Genomic DNA, 16910 nt, shown 5'->3' with positions numbered 1-16910 from the left:
AAGTTATTTGAACAATCAAGTTAAGTCTGAATTCTACCACCGTCTAATGAAATTTAATCTAGAATACATTATTTGGATGTCTTAACACTGCTTCAAGACAATATGGCATTGCCTGTTGATCTGGGGAAAAAAAGCAAAATGGAACATGTCAGAGTAGCTTTGATTAGGCTTATACTTTACAGAGGCTTTCCATTTTGTTTGGAGCACACAATCTAACCTCCACTGAGATTCCATTTTGGAGTAATTCAGGCAAACAGATTTTTTTTTTCCAGTTCAAGATGTCTAAAATGTAAAAGCAGCTTCCCAAAGATGGCTGCAGATCTTCATTACCTTATTTGAAGTATGACCCATACTATACATTAATACTAGTCTCACAGTTCCCCAAGATTATTGTCATTTTCTGCTATGCCTTGCTCACTTTCCATGGACTGTAAAGCCTTGGTAGTCATTGATATTTCAATTACCTTTTAATGGAGACATCTAGATCCTTCAGGCAGTCCACAATGGTGCTTCTATGCCGCTGTACTGCATTATGGTCTGTTTGCACCGTTTTCAACAATGATGTCAAAGCTACATATCTGCAACAAGGACACATGCTAATAAATAGTTGTCAGAAAGGATTTCGTTTCTATACACTCCCTCCTCACCAACTTAGTCTTATTTTGCAACAGAGTGGAGTTCTTATATACTCAGTAATGAATGGGAAACTTCCAGGGGATGTTAAACTCTAACACACCTAAATGTCTTACTGCCCAAACAAGCACTTGTCTCAATTTCTGGGCTCGTGTCAGTTGCCCGGTCTTCAGAAAGATTTTGAGAAGAAAAGGCAATTAAAGGACCTCTGCAAATCATACTTTTAAAATAGCCCGAGTTGCAATTTCCAGGCTACAGACTTCTACCTCTTACCATCATTTACAATCAAAATGCCTAGAGACAAGACTTAATTCTAGCAGTGACAGCAATTCTGTGTCCAGGTTCATAGGGACCAAAGCACAACCGAACTTCCTTGCTGCCAACAACACATAAACAGAAAAACTACAGTCTTTGTCTAATTTGTCAGATCTCCAGTGCCAACTCTGATCAGAGTATCACCACAGACCAGTTGGCTCAAGACAGGAGATTCACAAGTTACTGGGAAAAGTATTTGACTAGATTAAGAAGTCACATGTTAAGAATTAAGACTGTATTTCCAGATTCATCAACTGTTACCTAACTAGACAGTTATACTAACCCTGACAACAGTACTTCCCAACATGTTCTCCTGGAAAGCTCTATTTCAGAATAGAGTCATAGAATCGTTCTAGCTCGAAGAGACCTTTAAGTTGAACAAATCCAGCCTTCACCCTAGCCCTATCAACCACTAGACCGTTTCCCTAAGTACAAATAATCTCTTTGTAATTGTTTCTCACGTTTTAAACTGGGTGTTGCCAAAACACATTACATACAACTTACCTAATATTTTTGTCGTTGTTTAATAAGAAACGGCCTAGGATGTTAATGGCTAACACCTGCAGAAAGAGTTAGGGAAGATCAGTGGTCAAAAAGCATTGCTGGTCATCTTCATTGCTTCAAAGTGATTTTAAAGGCAACATGTCAAAACTAACACTGCAGTTCTTGGCCAAAAGTAGAACATAAAGAAGTCTAGAAGCTGCCTAAGCAGAGGAAAAACACAGCACAGGTTCTCTCCTGCAGTCAAGGGAACACAGTCTACAGGAAGTTTTGCTTTTGTATTTTTGTTGTTTAAAAAAATAATAATAATAAAAAAATCACCAAACAAACAACACTTTCTGAAAAGGCTACAGTGTTATCTTGAGCCAGCATGGAGCTATATTTGGTAGAAATAACTTTGCTTCATGCCCTCTACATAAATTACTCTAATGCAAGCCTAAGGAAGAGAAAAAAGGCAACTCACTCTCAGTCCACTCTCAGATTTTATGTCCATAATAGTCAGCACAGTTTCATAGAGAATGGCATTTCCCACATTTTTACTTGTTTCTGTATTAGTGGCAACCTGGAGAAAAGAATCAAATTAAGAGACTTTAATGCATCCCAAACAAATTCTCTTTGTGCTGTTCGGAAGAACAGCTTGTGAAGCTAACCAATCCCTAGCAAACAAGCATCACTCCATGAACATGTGTCTCTTGCTACAAAATTCAAATCAGCATAGCAAGCAGTTGTATCCTCACCAGCGCTGCTGAGTCTAAATTATTCAGAAACCAAACAAGAAAGTTTGAACTGCTCATCAACCTTGCAGGCCTCACCTGTGCAAGAATGTCATTCATTGCTTCACTAGAATCATCATCATTCCGCCCTAAAATTCTTAGTAACCGCAGGATTCGTACCTATTTGACAAAGCAAAGAAAAACTCATTAGATGGCAGTGTTTTACAGAGGGAGCATGAAATGCCCAGTACACTTTCTGAGAAATGGCAAAGCTTCAAAGTAAGCTGCTGACTTCCATTACTAAGCAAAATACTTATCCTTAGTAAGACTTTCGCCAACAAGAACAGGCTTATGTTGTGCTTGTTTTCTTCCCACTAACCAGAACTGAGTATTCCCACTATCCACGGCCTTGCAAGACGAACATGTTTGCTGCTTCTTCCTTTTGTCCCAACCTCACATAATATAAGGAACTTTAGCTGCTGTTTAAACTAAGGCAGATGTCTTTCACTAAGGTAGATGAAAAGCATTTGCACAATCAGCTCTAACAAAACCACAAAATCTTAAAATCAACTCAGCTTCCCTAACTACCTCATCACACCTAAGTCTCAAAACACATTACTAAAAATAAAGCTATTAAACGCTGTTTGCATCAGTTCTTACCTGCAAAAAGGGGTCACTGATCCCAGACACATCATGCTCTGGTGAATATCCAGACATGATAAGGTTCTTCAGAATACGAACTAACTGAGGAACAAGCTGTGAAGAAGAGAGTTGTGCTATTAGGGTGTTGTTCCTTTGTCGTCCTCCAACTTTGAAGTTGAGGAACAAATCTTATGTTTAAAAACAAGCCAGTCTACAGATTTTTCAACAAAGTTCCACTTGCACATCTAGAGCTGATGTTATATGAGGATCTACAGCATAATTAGGGCATAACTAGAAATAGTTAAGCAGGCATCTGAGCACCATATTCTATCTGTCAAGTTCTAAATCTACCAGAGCTTGGAAGTTGAGACCCAAAATGAAATACCGACAAGAGTTTCTCTCTTCATGAAAAGTGGATGTGCTGGGACTATTTAAAATGGTCCAATTCCAGGGACTTCACTTAGGGCTTTACATTAGCTCCTGACTCAGAAGCATCCAGCACAGACAAGAGTTTTTATCTTTTCAAGTATTGCTATGACTAGAGTTAATTATTAAGAATTCTTTCAAGTTTCACTCTCCATTGAATTTAGCTTCTAAAAAGAAGATTTGCCATCTGCTTCCTTTCAAAGGGTTTCCAAATGGGGCAGAGAATGCACTTCCCTCCAGTCTTACCCCAAAGTGCTTATTGTTAGACTGCTTCCCTGCAAGTAGCTCCAGGGTATATTCTCCTCCTATTCATATCAAAGTTCTCAGTAAGAGCAACAACGTTAAACTGACCAAGTTCTTTGTTTCACTGCTGTTAGGGTTCTGCGTAATAGCAGAGCCACTAACGGTAAGAGTGCTACCATGCCAGATTCAGGAGGACAAAATCATACCAACCTATACTGTTCATATTTTAATGTTTCTTCACAAATTGGCAGGCTAAAAAAAAAAAAAAAACTTTCACAAGCAGTTCAGATTCCTCAGATGTTAATGGCAATGGTCTCCTAGGAGACATCTACCCATAGGAATAAGTTCTTTCAAGGCTTGTACACAGCTTTGGAGAAATTGCAGGATTGCAACCCTGGAGTTCACAAAAGTAAACTCTGACTTCTTAAAAGGCCTGTTTGGAGAAATGTCATGGGCTAGGCCTCTAGAAGTTAGGCTGCCTAAGAAAGATGGTAATTTAGAGAAGCAAACTTAATAGAGAGGAAGTCCAAAGAAAGGAAGACCTTCCCTTGGTCTTAGATGAGGATTAGGTTATTGATCTATTAGGCAAGCTAGACATCCACAAATCCACAGGCCCCGATGAGATGGACCTGCAAGTGCTCAGGGAGCTGCTGATGTTATTGCTAAGATGCTCTCTATCATTTCTGAATGATTGTGGAGCACAGGTGAGGTGCCTGAGGACTGGAGGCCAATGCCACTCCAGTCTTCAAAAAGAGTAAGGAGGAGGACCTGTGAAATTAGAAAGTTTCTTTTATCCCTCTCAGTGCTGATATTATTAAAATAATTCCAACAGTGGCTGGAGATGACATGACAAAACAGGTGTTATGGTGTCTGCACCAGGACAGCAGAATTCTTTCTCTCAACTCCATGCATGACAACTACAGTTATCAAGGTGTTTTCTACAAAATCCTTCCAATGATTCACCCTCAAGACTTAATACATTTTCCCATCCTTGAGACAGGCTGCTCCTGCATTCACGTATGCCTACCATGAGTCAGGGACTGCATTCACACTAAATTTTTACCAGGTCAGAGACAGCTTATAGTGAAAGTTGGTACCTCAGACAAAATCAAGTCAAGATAGTGCTTCAGATTCAGGACATGGAGTAGCAGAAGGTGATAAAAGCACAATGCGACTTACAGAGGACAACTGTTGCATATGAACATACTAAATGGGCAATGTTTTCTGGACTGAAGTCCTGTACATTTATGGTACAATGCAAGAAGAGAAGGTAGTGAGTTTCCCCATCATCTCTTTTTATTCCTACCTTCACTCTTCAGAAATTACATACTCCTCTGAAAATGTGCATTTCATAAAACACACAAACAAAAGGATCCACGAATTTCTTATTATCTGTCTTAAAGAGGAAACCAAAGGGTGCTGCAACATCTTCCCTCAAAAAAGACAGAGTAATAGGCAAATGGAGCCTTTCTGGAACGCCGATTAACATTTCCTTTGCCTTCTAACATGCAAGAGTTATCAGGACTGAGAACAGAAAAGAAATGGAAATGTTACAGTCATGGAGATCAGTTGAGGGCCACACTGCCAATCTTCTGCAGTCAAATTACACCCATGAAAAGTACCAGTAATGCAGCTGTACTCAGTAACTCTCTGCAGCACAGTAGGCAGCTAAGTAACTATCTCTTCCTCCCTTTTGGGAATCACTCAAAGCTCCCCCATGATTCAGGCAAAACAAACTCCAGTTTGTGATAAGAAGAAAGACCAAGGGTACAGTTTGCACAGGCATTTAGAAAAAAAAATCCTTGAAGCATTTCTCAAATGAAAGAGAAATTGAGGAAAGTAGACTCATGTTTGGAGAAAGCCATAACTGAGATTCAGGGCTGCTGTGGGTATAGAGGCTTAGTGATAGCTAAAAGAAAAGACCACCACACAAAAAGTGTTAGACAAGTGCAATTGATTTAAGAATGTGGCATCAATCACAAATGTGGCATTAAGAGGCGCTACCTCACAAGAGACAAACATCTACAGATTCAATGCAAGCATGCACCATCTAGAAGTAGTAACTCTTACCTTTTCATTCTAACAAACAGCAGGATTCCAAACGGATAAAAGGGACAAAACAAAGCAGGCATTAGGGACAGAACAATGTTTTACCTTTCACTGCATAAACAACTACATGAGATACCTAGAAAAGAATAGCACCTAGCACCTAAGTCTTCTAGGCTCATCTCTTTTCCCATTATTATCATCTTAACTGAACAATTAGTAGCTGGGAGGGCTACCATCAAGACGACCCTAGTGCCACTTTCATTCCTACTTTAACATTTACAATCAGGGCAAGGGAAGACGCATTCCAAAATGCTAAGATGCATCAAAAGATTTACTGCTTGAAATATCTAATGATACAGACAAGTCAAGGAAGAACAGTAAACTGGGCATGCTAATTGTGTGGCTGTAGTTAAGGCATTCAGGTGTTGTTATAAACATCAGTTTTTCATCTTTGCCTCCATGTTTAATAAATCTGTGATTCCAAAGTCACTATGCAATTAGCTACAAAGAGTGGACAAAGCCCTAAAGCAATATCAAAAAGGACCCTCTAAATGTAACTTATGAGTTTCATACTCCACAGTCTTAAGACTCATGGTTTGTATTCACCCATTTATTGAAGACATTACAGCTAGACACATTGAAAATGCCCAAATTTTATGACTTTTTTTTTTTTACAAAATTTTGATAACAAGTGGACAGTATCATTAAATTCTTTGTCCTAACAGTTGTAAGAATTTTATTAAGAGACATGCACACTGATTTCAGTAAGGAGATTAAGAGGATGCACGTGTAAAAAAATCCCCAAAGAAACAAAAAAAAAACCACCCCCACAACTCACCATAAACAAAACCATAAATATTAACTCTGCAATATTATCAGCTCACACTTACCTTTCTGAAGTGTGCAAGCATGTCTGGGCTTCTCTCACACATCTCTGTGAGGAGGACAACTGATGTGTGAAGAACACCTAAAGGTGAGGGGAGAAAAAGGACCTAAATTTAACAATTTTATTGGCTCCAGGCATGTGACAAAGATCAAAAGAGAAAAAAAAATACATGAAACAATAAATATTCTTCTTGAACCAACATATTTACATCAAAATACATTTGCACTGGCAGTTGTGCCCAACGGAAAACAGAGCAACATGTTCATGTCTTAAAGCTGTAACTACAGGCTAAAAGAGGAGAAATATTGCAGAAATTTGCATACTAAATATACAGTCAGATTGTAACAGACATAGTTGGACTAGACAATCTTTAAGGTCCCTTCCAACCCAAACCATTCTATGATTCTCTACAAACATTAAGACTCTAGAAGGACATGTTAATTGCATCGTAGGTGTTAGGTTCATCATGCTTCTTGATTTTCTTTTATGATTTGGGTACTCTAGACAACCTTATGTGACCCAAATCAAGCCCTCCTCTGAAGGCCTCAGAACCAAGTCTAGAGAAAGACTATAGTAGACTGTTTAGTCAAGCCAGTGTCTGTGCACTGGTAGTCAGCTGCTGTGTGTCCTGCCCTAACAAAATCTAGTCACAACGTCTGAAAATAGTTAGAAAAGGGATTTCAGTTACAGATCATTTAACTAAATGTCAATGCTAGGTAATTTTGAGACAGAACTTTGTGAAATAGATGTGTCACAGAACGAAAACCTCTGGAAGTAAGCACTAGGTTTGATACAAATGAGTCAAGGTGTTAGTATACATCTTTAAATAGTCTTCTAGAAGCACTTGTGCAAGAAAATGCTTTAAAACAGAATAATCTCACAACAGACCAATAAAGTGAGAATCTGTTTTATGATGTAGTTCTGACGAAAAACAGCACTGAAGAAAGACCTCTTCTTGACAGTGATTGAAGGCGTCTCAGTCCTGGGAACACTGAAACGATGTCAGAGAATTCCGTAGTGTTATGCTAACAAGAGGACCAAAAAATCCCACAAACTAAGAAGTGAGCTTCAGAGTCCCTTTAGGCAATGTGTTGGATAGAAAACACAAAGTTTCCCATTCCACCCACTCTGAACAGTAGTTAAAAAAAATGAAAAGTCCTTTTGTCATCTACGTCAGGTAAAACTCCTGTTGACTAGTGGAGTCATACACATCCTTTCCTTCTGAATAACATTAGCTTCTGCTGCATAGAAAAGGGAATAAACTAATCACACAAAAACACTTCAAGAGCTCCTTCTAAACATAAGGGTTAGCTAGGAAGTGGACCATCCTGTAAAGAATGGCATAGTCTTGCTAAGTAGAGTCTTGTCTATTACCATGGTTCTTCTCATTCAGCAAGTTTTTGGTGGCTGGCAGGAACATCTCCATGAGTTCAGGCACCTTTCTTATGACATGAACAGCACACAATGCTGCCTGTGTAGGAAAAACAGCTCTGTTAGTACATCCAGTAATGACAATAATAAATGTTTTGAGAATGCCTAGCACAGTGGGAACTACCACAAATTTCATAATATACAAAGGTCTAGAAAGTTTATGGTACCTTTTTTTATCTCTTTACAAGTGATATTAAACAGCATCACAAAGAGGTTTTCAACAAAACTACCACAAGTGAGGGAGGGAAAAAAATCCCCCAAAACACTGAACTAAGTAATAGTCCCACTAGCAACGGTTCATTTTTACATTACTCACATCAGAAGCAATATTAACTGCAAAGCACCTCTGCTTTTAATAGGGCTAATTCAGCCTGTCTTCCTCTTGCTAGGGGAGGATAATGCATTGGGCACAATTAATTAAATTTATGACAAATTATGTCATCATTTTGTTCCCCACAAAGTAACTTCCTTCTGCAGACGATGAATCCCATGAAAAATTAAAGTATACTGCAAAAAAAAAAAAAAGCCTACTTCTTCTAGAGTGCAGAAGCAACAGGAGACACTATCCTTTGCAGCTGCTCGAGAATCGAGTGTACCGAGGGCCTCTTCCCAGAATACAGTAATTGCTCTTAGCATTGCTTTGTCTCCAATCTCTCTCTAGATCCAGCACTAGACAAAAAAGTAACAATGCATCTCTTCCTAAATCTTACTGCTTCTCACCACCCCCTCCCCAAATTTGACTTAATAAATTTAGAAGAACAAGGGTGAATACAATTTGCAGATGACAATGTATAATTGTTTGCCCGTTTCAAACCCTTAACTTTACCTCACTTACTACTGTCATCAACAAAAGAGATCAGAGGTTAAAATCTTCAAATGTTAGCCTGCACTGCTAATGCTCAGTTTCTCTGGACCTATCTGAGAACATAGAGAAATAAAACTGTTGACTAGAAGTTTGGACTTAATGTCTGTGAATGGGCACCTGTTCACATTACTATAAAAAACATTAAGATAGCGTATCAAATAAGAAACAACTGCCTCACTTGTTGGAGGCTTGTCTTTTAGAGGCTTAAATTCATTCCTGTTATAGACAGAGGGGGAGTTTTGACCTCTGTCTTGTACACTGGGAAAATACCCAGCCCCTGTGACCCAAGTCATCTAGTATTCCAGATATTAGCAAGGTACCTGGTCGATCTCAAGTTTTAATCCATAATAAAGTATTCAAAAGTTCCCTGAAGTACCTTCTTCCTAAGATACGAGTTGGAAGTTTTGAGGAGCTTTTCCACCTCTCCTGCAAGGTCTCTGCACATTTCTGAGGAGCCCATGCAGCCAAGAGTACAGAGTGCCAGCCCCTGCACATATTGTGTGCTGTGGTTAAGGTCACTGTAAAGGAGAACAAAAAAAAAAAAGCCAATCAGCATGCACACAGAGAACCTGAGCACACAAGAAAAGGCACGAATATCTACAGTCATCTAACCAACTACATACATGCCCCAGAAGAACTCTCTAGATTCTCAGCTATTTGAGAGCATGACTTAGGAGCAATGGCAGCTTTGAGTGCATGCACCACAGGGTTTGCTACTACTTCTACTTAGAAATCTCAATTATAAAGACAAAATACTTGGTTAAAACTATGAGGTGGGTATCCAGGCATTGAGTTGATAGACAAAAACCACACAGAATTCCATTAGAACTTCTAAAGACAAGACAAAGTGTTGTGTTTTGGAACTTGTATGCAGAAAAGAACCTGACATGAAGTACAGTCCACCATTGATTCTGTAGGTTCTTCCAGTTTAAGCATGTTCTAGGATAGGCTTTAGCTTGTGCATTTACAAACCAAATAGTATATTAAAAAAAAAAAAATCTATGTAAAAATATCCTCTATTGTGAGTTAAAACTACAAACCCCACCACTTGCACACCTTGAAAATAATCCACACAGGAGTTTTGTTTAGCAGTCCTAACTGTTCATATGCCTAAGGAAGTTGTGAAAAGCAATCAATAAGAAATTAAACCATATAACAGGAGATACTACTCATAAAGCCAGCTATCAATGTCACACTGAGTACAAGACAATATAGCTTCCATCCAGCAATCCTAACAGCCTATAAAATTCATTCCTACACTACTTTTCCAGACTATTTGACACACGTCACCACAGTCTCCAGGACTGAATGTTGAAGAAAATATAAAGTATAGATCTTGGTTTAGGAGGTGAGGGGAGCTGAGGACTGCATGACGGGGGAGCTGAAGAAATGAGTGGTATGTAATCAAATGCAAACAACATGCAGAAAAGCAAGAGAGATTATTCTAGTTGTAACGTCAAGCAGCTATGGCAACATGCAGATGAAGGAACAGACAGCACATGCCACTAAATGGCTTGGTTTTTTGTTTCCTTCTTTTAACAAACTTTTGGTAGCTACATAAAGCTGTGCATCTAGCAAAAGTGTGCACTTCACAAAGGTACTTGAGATTTTTGTGTCAAAAATATAGATCTTGCTATAATGAAAGGCAATCTCATAAACCAAACATCTCAACATCTAGATAAAAGCAAGACAAAGTAGTAGATACAGACACCAAAGCGTAAAGCAATAAATAACCCACAGAGCTAGTGGGAAGCTGTCTATCAGTTTTGCGTAGCTTGAGTCTGAACTATTTCCAGTTCAAACTCACTATACTCTCACCACACAAATTCATTTTAGCGTGAACAATGAAAAGAAGTGTTAGCCTAGCAGCCTGTTTCTAAGGGAATGGCCTCATGGGTAAGACATTTCAATGAAAAGTTTTAGGTCTTCTCTCCTGGCCACTAGGTCCAAAGTCAGTGGATCCTCAGGCCTGTAGTTTTGTCAAGTTTCTTTCCAAGCACTTTGAGGCCACAGTCTAACAGTCTTTACTTGCTAATATCTGGAAGGCTTATATTCTAAATGTGAATACTAATTAAAAACAGACACATCACACACAACCAAGAAGGTCTTTGGGTAAATCGACTAGAGCCCAGTTGTTCCACTCCTGCTCCCATTCACCTTGAAAGGGAGCATAATTGGAAATGCACCAGCCATCATCTGCTAAACTATAACATTAAACAGCCTCAGTTTAACAACATTTTGCAAAGAGTAAAAAAAAAAAAACAAAAAACAAAAAATCAAAAAAGGTTTTAAAAGATTATTTCCCATCTCATCTTGTCCAATTTCACCAAGATGCCAAGCATACAGCACATACAGATTGTGCTGTCTTGCTTCCAAGGAAATCCACTCATGAGGACCACTAGGCCAACCTTTAAAAGCAGTATCAGCCTTGATCCTTCAAGTCAGACAACTCTTCAGAGCTCCTCAGCAGAAGTCAAATAAACACATGACAACACAGCTGCAGCAATATACTTTACAACATATGACTTTCTAATATGGTGGCCAGTCAGGCCAACAAAGTTTTAAAAGTATCCTGACTGTCATATTTGAAAGGTGCATGGACCTTTACTGATGTCACACTACTGCTTACCCGGCTCTTTCCTACTGCAAGCTGGAAGATAACTAAAGAACCGAAAGACAGTTCTTTACAACAATTAGAGGTCTTCTGTATTAGCTGAGAAGCTTACTGCAGACATGTCATCTTCCTGATTTTATTTACCTTACCATGACCTCCAAAAACACATACTACCATTCTGTAACAGTAGTTACATCCAGTGTTGTTTGCCACACACACCTCTTCAGGAACAATGCAATTTTATTTTCACTTCCCTCTAAAGGGAAGCTAGACAGGATCATCCCATGCAGTACGATACCTGAACAGCCTTGTATGGTCAACAGCATACAACAGATTTCTAATACAAGGGAAAAAAAAAGTAAAGTACTCAAAAATATCACTATCAGGAGTATACTTTCAGATCCTGAAAGCTCAATGCATGTGTTGATGGAGAGAGAGGTGGTACCCTTACTTCTTGATGCAATTGGTCATAAGAAGATGGACATCCTGTCTCTCATCCAGCAGCAACATGGCACCTAAATACCCAATGCGCTTGTCTGTGAATTTCTGAGAGGCAATGAGCTTGAGGCACTCCAACTGGAAAAAAAAAAAAAGGAAAAAGAAGAAAAAAAGACAGAGAATTAGCTTAAACTACTTCTTGGCTAGAGGAGAAACAGTTTGAATTTTGATGTTTACTCATTTAGGTATGAGAATTTTGAAAATATTTATTTAATTCCCCTTTTGGTGATGTGGAAAAGAAAGAAAGGTTAAATATTCTGTCTAAAGCTCCCAGTAAGCCATCAGGTAAGTCATTAGCAGCTCCTGCATCTTGAAGTAGCCAGACACAGTTGGCCTTCCGTGACCTCAGCCATACAAGTCTGACGTCAGACTACCATTTTTCTGTTATTGTGATCTGTAACTAACTTGCTAGCTAGGTAAATCTTAGATACAGTCACAGATAATTAAGGTTTTGTGCTGCTCTGTCATCTCTACTTGAACATTTGAAATTTGACTAAAATTAAAAGCATTGTAGCCACTACAAGCTTCCCTTTCACCATGCAGAAATATCAACTGTTTTCAATAGCATAAAGGAGACCCCTAAGATAACATGCATAGATACCACTTGCACTCAGCTGATGAAAATTTTAAGTGCTAACTCATTTTTAAACTTAATACTTTCTTACTGCAAAACAAAAAAAAGACATCAGCCCCAGAGATATTCTGACACTGCTATGCACTACAATATCTTTCTCTAACAGGTTAATTAATCAAGTATAACCAATATCTAATTTTATAGACATGAAACAGATGAAATGGCTTCTCAACACAGGTAAGAGACCTGTCTCTCACAAACACACCATGGAGGTCTGTTACAAATTAGCTGGAGCCGTACATAAGCATATACAATGGAGTTTAAGGAGGGGGTCAGACAAAGCTTGCAACAAGTCCATTTTAAAGTAAAGAAGGGCATGCACAGACGAAAACACAGGGCATCATGAAAACTTTTTCATGATCCCTAACTATACAGAAGCTTGAACAGGGCATCAGACACAGATGAGATGCAAGAAATACACACATATCGGGAGAGCAAATTTGTATAGGATACTGATAAGAAAATTAAAGTTGAAGTGCCAGAGAAAGTAAGTGCTATGGCCTAGCCACTGACAAGTTCTCACACCGAGGACATATGAGGCAACTACACAAGAAGTTGTCATACATCAGCATCCAGCTAGTGCAGGGTGACAAACTGATAAGAAAAAGCTTGAAAGAAATAAGAGTTCCGTTTGCTAGGTTTAAAGGGTCTGAAAATCTAGAATAAAGGAATTCCTCTGAACAGTAATATCAGCCATCCACAAGGATACTTGAACTTGCACGAATGAGAAGATCAACCACGGATAAAGTAAAGAACACTAGACCACTATCGACCTGTTATCTTCTCAGTGCTTTTTGTAAGAGAATAATGTACCTCTGAGACAACTTTTTTTCCCAGGTTTACAAGATACTTTCTTATACAACCCTATGCAAAAATGCAGTGTAGAACCAATGACATCTAAGCTACAGTGTAAGAGCCAACAAAGGCAGAAGAACAACTAAGGAAAAGCGGTAGGAATTAATGACTGCAACAGATACTGTAAAATATATTTCCAGTACATTTCAATTTGAAAGTTCTTATTGACATTTACCCTGTGAAAGACCAATGAGTTCTTGTTTCACCTGTATACAAATACACACGAACTAGTTTCATGCACAGTTATACTGAGAAATATGATCAGCTGAAGGTCTTACCAGGTCTCATTAGTAGAAGAAATCTTGATACTATTGTATCCATTTCATTAAAAAGAACAATTAAAATCTGTTACAACTGTGCTGTAACAGATACATTGGTAAAGCCAGATTTTATACAGGCATATGGCCAGACTACAACTTACGTCTTTACTGACATAGTCATTCTTCCCACTGGAAATTTTTTGCAAGTAGAAATAATGACAATAATAATTAAAAATTATTTGATCATTCTCCCAAGCTGCCAGACAACTTTTAAACTTGCACAATGGCTCTTGCACACACTCAATAGACAGCCTGCCATTCAGTGCATCTCAGCCTGTACTGGCTAAATACGGTGCTCATGCTCATATTTCTGTAAAAGATATCCTGGGTCAAAGTTGAGGATCCTTGGCTCAGTAAAAAGTAGATCAATCACTCATTACTTCTGACACCTTCAATAAATTCTCTTTTATTATTGGTTACCAATTCAGATGTCTGTTTACATCTTTAAGAGAGACTAACATGGCCTGTGGTGCTCTCCTGTTTTTCATCAAGACATATTCCCTGCATATTTATCCAGTCGCTCTCAGAAACATCCTGTCTACAGTGCAATACTGTATAAGGCCCCACTGCTGGCACAGGATGTGTCTTCAACAGGTCCTCAACTCAAACGAACTATACTCCACCCACACAACATTAGCACTTCAAAAGATTCTTTCCAGTTATAAACATTGAGGACATGCAAAGGTCTGTAACATACTCACTTGAATAATATTTGTTAAAACCCCTTTTCAGCATTGGACCCTATACCTTCCTGAAAATATAACTGAAACTACAGGAGAACCAAGGCAATCTAATCAAGTACTCTGTTCCCAAAATAGTCAACATAGATGGTTCTGAGATGTAGCAGTCCTGGCAATAACAGATATTGAATAATCTGTTTTATCCTTCTTCCACTGAAATTGTGGATCAAAACTAAGTCAGAGATGGAAAACCCGTACCAGCATTCTCTAAGCCACCTCACGAAGATTAGGAAAAGGAACAACAATTTTTTGTTGTTGGGAACCGACTAGCTTTTACAGAATGGATTGGTTTAGAAGGAAATGGGTACAGAACCTCCTTTGGAGAATCTGGTAATTTCCGGCAGAGGTAGAACTCCAAAGTGTTGTTTTGAACCCATTTCGAAAAGCCCTTATGTTTCGGACTGTGGTTTAAGATCTACTGCTCTACAGAAACATGGGTGGTAAGGAGCAGACAGTTTGTCAGAAACAGACTAAGTTTCCTGACAAAATATATTACGTCTCCAAACAGTAGATCTCACTAAGAAAGTCAAAGCTAACCAACACAGGTTCAGAACATACATGAAGACAGACCTCAAAACATTCCCAAGAGCAGACAGCAAAACTGCAGCTAGGAATGCTCTGAACAAGTCAATGTGCCCAAAACACACAAAGCAGACTGGCACATGCACATACACAGCAAGCATTGAACTGTGACCTACCTGTCCAAAATGTGCAGGGTATCCCAGCATGTGCATGTACAGCAGCTTTGCCACATTTCTGCATCGGTATGTGTTATCTTCCTCCCGGAAGGATGACCGGATAGCAGCACACTCCTTTTGGATCATCTCACGCTCTTCTGCCTGGGTTCTTGCTGTCCGGATGGTCCGGATCAACTCCCGCAGCCTGATGGGGGCTGGCATCCTCTGGGATAAGAAAGAGATCTATAAACTTTGCACTGTACCCAAAGGCTTCATAATGATTTTTGCTTAACCTACAATTATGTAGGTAGAAGAATTTAAAAAATGCAGACTGCTTCAGTTGCACGGTTAAAAGTAAACTTGAAAAACCATGGAATTCATTGCACCTCACATTTGCTTTTGCAGAACATTGGAGACGGTAGTTGCCATGCTTTGAGCTAGCTGTCAGGTGAACATAACATGACTCCCAACCTGAAAGAGGCAGAAATGGCACTCTGCAAAGCATGCTATCATATTCACATCATCTGCCTCTCTCCAGGAAAGTCAGGCTCCAAAGAGAGTTGATCTCAAAATCATGACAATTTGGGACAGAAATCCTTTACAAAAAAGCAATGCTATTTAATAACTTGCACAATATGCATGCTCCAAAAATCCTGCAAGCTTGTGCTATACATACTTCCTTCTTAGAGGCAAGGAAAGTAGCAGAAAAAGCAGATGGAAAGCAATCCTAGCTGTGTGATACTTCAGCGAGTCTTCTTTTAAAGAGACATAATCAAGTTGACACTATCCTTATTACACCCCAAACAGAACAATCCTTTCCAAAACAAACAAGCCTGTCACAAGTCTATGTGCAAGAAAAATGTACTATACATGAATCCCAAGTAGTTTTGCTTCATCAGACAGAAAATTGGTGGAGTCATCTGACCTAGAGAGCAATTTAGTCTGAGTATCCCGCAAGAAGAATATAGCTCTTAAACAAAAGTAAAACTTTTGAATTATGTTCAACAGTCGACTTTTAGTTCATGTTCACCAAAGCTAACTTTTTACTTTCTGAGAGATCAGATTATGCAAGCATCTCTACAGTCTTCTTTCATCCACGCTAGACTGTGAATACAACTAAAACATTCTGATAGCAGACAATGTCACATCAATCTGTAAAAAGCTGCCACAACAGTCTGCTACAGATTTTTTCTGGGTCACTGTCCTCCCAAAATGGTATGTAATACCTTTTAAGCACTGATATATCAGAAAGATGTGCATTCAAGATGCTGCACTTACTGGCTTGGCACGACACCACAAAACAGCCTGGGAAGCAGACAGAGTTAGCATGCGCATAAGAGTAAAGGTGGGCTCACAGCAAGACAGCTGAACGCAGCTCTACAGGTCTGGATTGTGAATCTGGACTCCTACAGAATGCATACACAACACTAAGTCTCTTCAGTCAAACCATGTAGACCCCTCAGTCTAATTTCCCAGCTTCATATCTTGAAAGTTTGAATTTAGAGAGAAACAAAGCATTCAGTTTCAAAAACGGAAGAGTAGAGATGTTCTTTCTCCATAAGAAAACTACGTCACAAAATGTTGACATCTTGAAGAACAAGATTATGGAACTGCACATATCTACATGAGTATGGGGAAGCCTTTAGTTAGATGGAGTCTTTAAACCTCTTAACACAGACCTCTGCTCTTCAGTACAAACAATAGCAGTAGAATTGTGATCTTTCATCAGTAAGTTAAGATTGTAGGATCACAACAAACAGAACATGAAAGCTCTGCAGAGCATGAGCAGTACACTTGAGATGCACCTACCGCACACAATCTCTAGAGACTTCAGATGCTGAAGTGCAAATCTGAAAGGAGTATTTTTT

The 16910-nt window shown here is 38.9% G+C and overlaps 1 protein-coding gene across 1 annotated transcript in view; it reads right to left on the bottom strand.

Annotated features, from left to right (window-relative positions):
* The window catches only part of AP1G1 (adaptor related protein complex 1 subunit gamma 1), a 39520-nt gene that overhangs the window by 13263 nt on the left and 9347 nt on the right, over window positions 1-16910 (bottom strand). The window contains exons 2-11 of the mRNA XM_062007121.1: window positions 15064-15267; window positions 11770-11894; window positions 9081-9222; window positions 7783-7879; window positions 6413-6489; window positions 2823-2918; window positions 2262-2342; window positions 1913-2011; window positions 1453-1508; window positions 465-578 (exon numbers count right to left, since the gene is read on the bottom strand). Of these exons, the coding sequence (XP_061863105.1) occupies window positions 465-578; window positions 1453-1508; window positions 1913-2011; window positions 2262-2342; window positions 2823-2918; window positions 6413-6489; window positions 7783-7879; window positions 9081-9222; window positions 11770-11894; window positions 15064-15264 (1088 nt within the window). The 5' untranslated portion in view covers window positions 15265-15267. The remainder of the gene's footprint in view (window positions 1-464; window positions 579-1452; window positions 1509-1912; window positions 2012-2261; window positions 2343-2822; window positions 2919-6412; window positions 6490-7782; window positions 7880-9080; window positions 9223-11769; window positions 11895-15063; window positions 15268-16910) is intronic.

This window comes from Colius striatus, chromosome 14 (assembly GCF_028858725.1).
Source record: "Colius striatus isolate bColStr4 chromosome 14, bColStr4.1.hap1, whole genome shotgun sequence".
Taxonomy (NCBI): Eukaryota; Metazoa; Chordata; class Aves; order Coliiformes; family Coliidae; genus Colius; species Colius striatus.
The sequence above is the reverse complement of the archived record's forward strand: the minus strand, read 5'-3'. Positions and strand labels throughout refer to the sequence as shown.